General features: G+C 35.7%; 1 protein-coding gene across 1 annotated transcript in view; it reads right to left on the reverse strand.

The window, feature by feature from the left end:
- The window catches only part of LOC132170730 (acetyl-CoA carboxylase 1-like), a 5,395-nt gene extending 535 nt beyond the window's left edge, over window positions 1-4,860 (reverse strand). Inside the window, exons 1-14 of the mRNA XM_059581854.1 lie at window positions 4,472-4,860; window positions 3,291-3,666; window positions 2,972-3,178; window positions 2,724-2,885; window positions 2,386-2,478; window positions 2,200-2,295; window positions 1,837-2,010; window positions 1,437-1,530; window positions 1,155-1,342; window positions 1,017-1,067; window positions 897-936; window positions 360-484; window positions 148-264; window positions 7-33 (exon numbers count right to left, since the gene is read on the reverse strand). Of these exons, the coding sequence (XP_059437837.1) occupies window positions 7-33; window positions 148-264; window positions 360-484; window positions 897-936; window positions 1,017-1,067; window positions 1,155-1,342; window positions 1,437-1,530; window positions 1,837-2,010; window positions 2,200-2,295; window positions 2,386-2,478; window positions 2,724-2,885; window positions 2,972-3,178; window positions 3,291-3,665 (1,749 nt within the window). The 5' untranslated portion in view covers window position 3,666; window positions 4,472-4,860. The remainder of the gene's footprint in view (window positions 1-6; window positions 34-147; window positions 265-359; window positions 485-896; window positions 937-1,016; window positions 1,068-1,154; window positions 1,343-1,436; window positions 1,531-1,836; window positions 2,011-2,199; window positions 2,296-2,385; window positions 2,479-2,723; window positions 2,886-2,971; window positions 3,179-3,290; window positions 3,667-4,471) is intronic.
- Window positions 4,861-7,242: the final 2,382 nt, after the last annotated feature.

The following is a 7,242-nucleotide window of genomic DNA, read 5'->3' on the forward strand; positions in this document are numbered from 1 at the left end:
TGAAACAACAGCTGCACTGCTAGCAGATGCTTTCTGAGTTGGAAATGGTAGAAAACATAAGTAAAGTAATTCTAGTTCATAATACCTCTAGAAATTAAAAAAATAATAAAAATAAAATAAAATAAAATAGAACATGGTTGTGCTTACAAACAGAGCCCCTCCAACAACGGAGAGATACCAGGGAGGCCTTTCTGCTCTAACTCTCATTGCAATTCTACTATCCAACCAGCCGGTGTGGATTTTATTTTCTCTGTAATCTGAAGCCTGTACACCATTTGCACCACTCTTAGTTTGCATTTATTTCTTTCTTTTTTTCCAAGGATGGATAGGATTGGGTAGTCAACGAGTGAGAATTTTACATGCAAAAGATCAATCGTATAATCAACATTGGTACGAATCTCTCCCCGAATTTGAATCTCCTTTAGACCAAGCACCATATTTGCAATAGCTATAGCTCTGGACTCTCCAAATGCGAAAACATGTCCTGAGATGTGACTCAAGGATTTTAGCAATACACAAAATGACAAGCAATGATACATGCATTGGAATAGTTATGATCATGAGAATAGCCGCTGTTAAGAATTACAAATGTACAACACAAATGAATATCTCCATTAATAATAACGTTGATTCATACAGAAATTATAAGATTAATCAATCAATGAACAGCATTAAAAGTTATATGGGGAAACACTTTCAGCAGGTCCTTCGTAAAACAGGTTTTGAAAATCTTCTAAAGCTACTCAAGATCCGAGGATTGTAATAAACTTACCCAACATAGTGGACTTAAAAAAAAAACTAAAGTTGCTCGAGCAGACATTTTTGTCTATCATATTTTGATTATTTACACAATCCAAGTTATCATATATTTGCAGTATTCAGTAGTTCACGCTTACCAAACTGAGAATCTGAGAATTCATGAATTCCTCCTCCTGACTGCAAATCACAATGTCAATCACAATTCAGCCGGAGACTGTGAAGTTAAGTCCACAAACAATTAGAAAACAATAATTTACCTTAACAGAGAAGTATGCCCACACATTTGGCTTGCTTTTAAAACTCAGTTCCTGTGCAAAGTGTATAAATTAATACAGGCTTTTAATGTAAGGAAAGAAACACCAAAAGTGTGACTGCTATGAACCTTGGTGGCTGACCTGTACTTTCCCACTTGTAGGCTTAAAACCATCATCTGGGTCCTCACTTGTTACACGCACAGCTACACAGTGACCTTTTGGCCTTGTAGATTGTGCCTTGTCAAAATCGAATGGGGTGGCAAGAGCTGATGTTTTCCTCCAAGCATCATATCCTCCACCATATTCCATTCCGTAAAATCGCCGTATCTCTAATTAAATAAGGCACATACACACAGAAGGTGAAAAACTTAAAGTTGATGATCAACAAAAAGAGGTTCAAGAAACTCTGAATATGGATCATACCAGGAATCTGCCAGAGAGGGATACCCATCCCAACTGCAACTTGGGCTGCCGGTAGATTGATTTCAGCTATCCATTCGGTGACAGGATGCTCCACCTACATTGGGATTAATTTATAAGACGTTAAGTTACTCTTGAGAAACTAGACTTATATAAGGAGCTTAATTCTTTGTAAGAGGTTGTTCAGCCTAAATTGTGTGTTAGCACACAAAAAAATTTCAAATCATTTCCTAATTACCAGAAGGCACAAGTGCCTCTATATCTACTTCAGGTCTACGCACCACTGATCTGTTATAAAATGGCACTCCATGGACAAACTCAAAAGATCCATATAAAGAATGTATGAGAATGACAACTCAGCATTGCATGGACCAGGATTCAGATTAGAACAAATATCACAAACCTGCAACCGGGGGTTGAGCTCTAAGAAATAGTACTCGCCAGACTCCATACTGTAGAGATACTCCACAGTAGCTGCTCCAACATAGTTTACAGATTTAGCTAACCTTCTAGCGGCCTGCTCGAGCTTTTTCACTGTCTCTAGAGGAGCTACAGTGATTGGACCCTCCTCAATAATCTGTTTAACATAGATGCGCAAGTTAGATCCATGAGGGAGATGATGCCGCAAAATAAATAAATAAATAAAAAATCAAGAAAATATGAAGAGAAAGAAAAAGTGATACTAATTCATGAAAAGAGTACACTGGTAATAATGAAGCTACTGAATAACTGATGTCTGAAAATACCATATGACAATGGATCTTACCTTCTGATGCCGCCTTTGAACACTGCAATCACGACTATGCAAAGCTGCAACATTTCCATACTGATCACAGAGTAACTGGACTTCTAAATGCCGGCTCTAATAACAAATCACCAAATGGATTGTCAGAATATAATCTAGATGTCAGCAGCTCTGGCAATTATATTGAAAACCAGTAGGTGATCTAACCTGTGAAGCAACCTTCATTATGAATATGGGAGAGCCTGGAACTTCACCTTGAACTTGCTTGAATAATGCCCTAACTTCATCATCATTATGAACCTAGAAAGTTCATAAGACAATATCATCAACTTCAGCTCCTCTGTTTAGGGTACATAAATGGTCCAAGCAAGTTCCTTGACATGATATGTAACTAACTAGTTTTACTTACACCAGCATTTTTTATATACTTCGCTATATAGGATATGAATTACTATTGCAAAGTAATCGGAAATTGTCATAAAATTAGCTACAAGTATTTTCATAGCTTGTTAAAAAACTGCAATATTGTCATGCATGAAGCAAACCTTTCTTATGCCTTTACCACCACCACCCCAAGATGCCTTAATCATTGCAGGGTAACCTACAACCTGGCAGCTCGCAATTGCTTCCTCTGTTGTATAAACACATGCTTCCCTGTATATGTCATCTGGAATTGTGACCAAACAACTTTCTGGTGGAATTTTCACCTGGAAGACCGAAACTTTGGATATTAGATGTGTAATTACCCTGCAAATAAATAATATAGTACAATTTCAAGAGTATGTAGGTTTACATGAGAGCCACTCCATGGAAGGGTGGGGACTTCTGCCGCTTGAGCAATCAATGATGAACCAATCTTATCTCCCAGTGCTGCCATAGATGTAGCTGGAGGCCCAAGAAATATGATTCCCTTTGCATCCAATGCATCAGGCAGCTCAGGGATCTCAGATGCATGGCCCCAACCAGGCCAAACTGCATCAACATGAGTTATCTCTGCCAACTGGGTAATGAAGAATTACAATTTATCAGGAAAAAAATAAAAGGTTAATATTAGTTCGTGAATTATTTAACTAACTGTAATTTTCAGGGAAGCCAGGGTTTATGATTCACACCTCTACAATGAGCTGCACATTGGCATAGTTATTATTATTTGTCCCACCAGGAACTTCCACAAACTTATCAGCAATTCTAATATGTTCTGCATTGATTCTCATGTCCTCTGGAGTAGCCATGGCCACCAACAGGATTGCCTTCTCTGTTCCAAATGTTTCATAAGCCCATGTCCTAACACTACGCATAAATTTGACTGCCGCCATTCCATTGTTTGCAATTAAAATACTATGGATTGGCCTCTTTCCTCCAAGAGCATAGCAGAACTCATCGACTGCAGATATTGTAGCAGCACTCCTAATAGAAACCACCCCATTTATGTAGCCGTCCCCACGCCCTACACTGGCCGTTGCGGAACTCCTTTGAGATTCAGACATGCTGCCCTGCCAGAGATTATATTTAGCAACGGTTCAGGGGACCGAAAGTTCAACAAATAAGTTGAGTTTCTCACTTTATTCTTCAACAAACTTAAGCAGATAAATTTTGAAGAAAGCTACACCAATCATAACAAGTCCTTCCATATTTTCATGATTCTTTCAGAAAATTAAACTCAAGTGACCAAACATAAACCAAGTCAAAACATTATAAACTAAGTCCAATTTAACAGCAGAGATTAGCATAAACAAATACACATATGAGAACTAAGGTTGCGTTTGGTTGCAGATAATTGGAGTGAAATGGAGTTTCCAATTCTTTGCAATAGATACTCCTCCTTTCACTGTTAGCTGTTTCAGTAAACTTAAAACGCAAAAAGGTTACGTTCAATCCCAAAATCCATAGGTCCATGAAGTGTAAAATCTGGTTCCACTTATGAGCAACCAAACACAGCCTAAGACTACAGTTCCTCAGATATAGAATCGAATAAACATCAATTGCAGCGAAAAGGGCACTATCCAAAAGACAGAACACGTCTTCCCAACATCATAAAAACCTCAAAAAGGTAGAAATTAGATTCCAAAAATCGCACCAAATTAAGTCCCCACAAAAAAAAAAAAAAAAAAAATGACAACAACAACAACCTCCAAAGGTCCACAACCAATTCCAAACTATAACCACCTACCTTCCTCTGCCCAAACACTAATATTTAAAAAAAAAAAAAACCCAAATTAGACAAGAAATATACAAATACAACTAATCACCTGCAAATTCGTACAGGAAACAAAGAAGAAACGGGGTCACAGACCTCTGAAAAAAGTAAAACAGGAGCTGGGATCAAATTTATTCAATTTGCCTTCTGGGTATGAAGCATCGCGAGTGAAGAAACAGAATTGTGAACAAACACCGGCTGGGAATTGTTGGGTTTGAACGTTTAAATTTGATCATGCATTAGTGACCCAAGGAATAGCAGAAGGGGGTAGGTTTGGTTTTGGACAAGGCTGGAGTTCTAACGACTTTAATGAGAATGAGAAGTGCACGTGGCACCTGCCCACTTCCACTGCCCCCGCCACACCCCTCTTGTCATTTCTCCCTGTAGTAGTTCCCAGCTACCCACTCTCTCTCTCTCAGACGAAAGACTCAAAGGTAGTCCTTTTTCCCTCTTTCTGTGACTCTTAAAATCCCAATTCGGGCACTCCCCAAAACAATAACAAAATGCAAAAAAACCACTCATTATCGGGAATGTATCAATTTTCTAGGGGGGTTGGTGTGGGCTTGACCGTGTGTTTGGCTGGTGTAGTCGACCAACCCTTCCTCCTCCTTATTAGACGAGTCACGTATCAAGCTCTACCTCTCTTCCCTCACTGTTTTTATTATAAATAAATAATTAATTACTATAAACCACACTTACATTCTATATTTTAATGGGAAAATGTCAAACAGTTTTTCTATTTTAAAAGAGGAACCGGATCATCTCTACTTCATTTTAACCGGAGAGTATCAACCTAGTTATATTTAAAAGATATTTTTGTCTTTTTACTTTTTAAAAAAATAAAAATATCATTTTAATATAACGAACTGAATATTATTTCAGTCAAATTAGCGAAAATGATACTAAACTTTTCAGCTTTGTTGGTCGAAGTAGTAGGTGTTGTTTGGGCACAATAAATCATTTATTGATTGGGATGGGATGAGTAGGTGGAGTTATGATTAAATAAGGAAACAGAGGGACATTAAATTTTGGTTGGGGTTGGGTTATGGTTGGAGGTTAGGTTTATGAACGCCAGCCTCACCTTTGCTATGCCCTCATTTTTAACATTTTTATTTTATTAATGAAAAGGAAAGAATTCTGCAAGACCCACGTTGAAAGTTTTACACCAGTCATATAAGATGCCTTCCATTGGATGATGCAAGGAAATGGGGTCCCTTTCAGAGTTTTGGCAAAGTGGCTTAAGAAAAGTCAGCTTTTTTGGGCTCAACAAAACACACACATTTCATATCCTAACAAAAGAATCGAATTAGGATCCCAAACCGGATAATATTCAGTTGAAAAAAACAAAAATACAATTCTAATATAATTAATTGGATATCATCCGAATCGATATTTCTAATCATTTTGTCGTTCAAATTGTTAACAATTCAGACAGCAAATATAAAAGAGCTTCTATATAACCCATCTACTCAAACAGCCTACTTAACGAAACAAAAAGGCAGCATATAAACTTTTTTATATTTTTTTTACTTAAATTACTAGCAACGGAAAATTGCTGGATTTGGATCAATATTGGTTACATAGTTTAGAAAACAAATTCAAAAATATATATATATAGACGAGCGAAGATGAACAAAGTAAAATTACAAAAAAACCAAGAAACAGACATAACCTACACATGACTTACCTAAAGCATGGATATCTTGTTCTTTGCAAGACATTTCGTGTCACCACAGAAGAACATCCTCTGAAATACCTCAGTCGATGTAGGGGCTTCACTAAAGTGCCACTCCCCCCATTACAAAGCAATCCAACTCTATACGTTGAAGGCATCATGGATTTCTCTAATACCAACAAAGAAACACACTTTTTCTACGTATATTGCATTGAGAGATGATACAAATGAGTCTTTATATGTTCATTTGAATCTTCTTCAACATTAATAAGAATTGTAATCTATTTTAGTAATGTGTATGAGAGTTTTACAAAATCAATTGATTCATTATGAGTAGAACTTACTAGAAGGTTAGGCAATTAAAGCGCCCAGAAACCTTCAAAATTTAGCAATTAATGTTGGCACATCTTTTAAAAAATTGTTAATAATGTAATATCATATACACCGTTAGATTTATCAACTTTAAATCTTTACCATTAAATGAAATTAGAAGACTCTTTTCTCAAAAGTTAAACCTTCTAAAAACTAACATTTGAAAAGTAGCCGCAAAATAAAGACCTTTAAAAGTAATGTTTTTTTTAATTAATAATCGCAAAAGCGTTAATTACCTTAAAGGTGCTGTAAGATGAACTTTTAGTAGGCTGTAAAAAAAATAAATAAATAAAATTTACAGCTTGTAGTTTTTTTTAAGGGTCCAGATTTAATTTCAAGTGTTCCATAAGAAAAATAGAGCAAGTGAAATTAAATTTGAACCCTTAAAAAACTACTATAATTTTCTTTTTACAGTACCTAAGCTAAATCCAGGTCAAAATCTAATATTCCTTATAAATGTCTTTTGTTATTTTGTTTTTCAAGTGATGTAAATAAAGAAAGATAAACAATAATCAACGTCTAATTAAGAAACAAAAAATATGGAATTAAATGATGATCAATAAAGATTTCTAAAAATGATCAACATGTAATATTAAATAAAAAGAAAATAATAGAAATCATTCACTTGTCTATCACCTATAATCAACCTTTAGATTTGTTAGATTGATAAAAATCAAGAGAGAATCATGTTTATATCATTTTTCTTTGTGAATGGAATATTGTATTACACACTAACTACGTTTTTTTTATGATTAATTGACTGGTATTTTGTCTTTCTTTCTTTCTTTTTTAATGCGTTCTTCCCTAACTAATGCTTTGT

The sequence above is a fragment of the Corylus avellana genome, chromosome ca1, assembly GCF_901000735.1.
Source record: "Corylus avellana chromosome ca1, CavTom2PMs-1.0".
Classification (NCBI taxonomy): domain Eukaryota; kingdom Viridiplantae; phylum Streptophyta; class Magnoliopsida; order Fagales; family Betulaceae; genus Corylus; species Corylus avellana.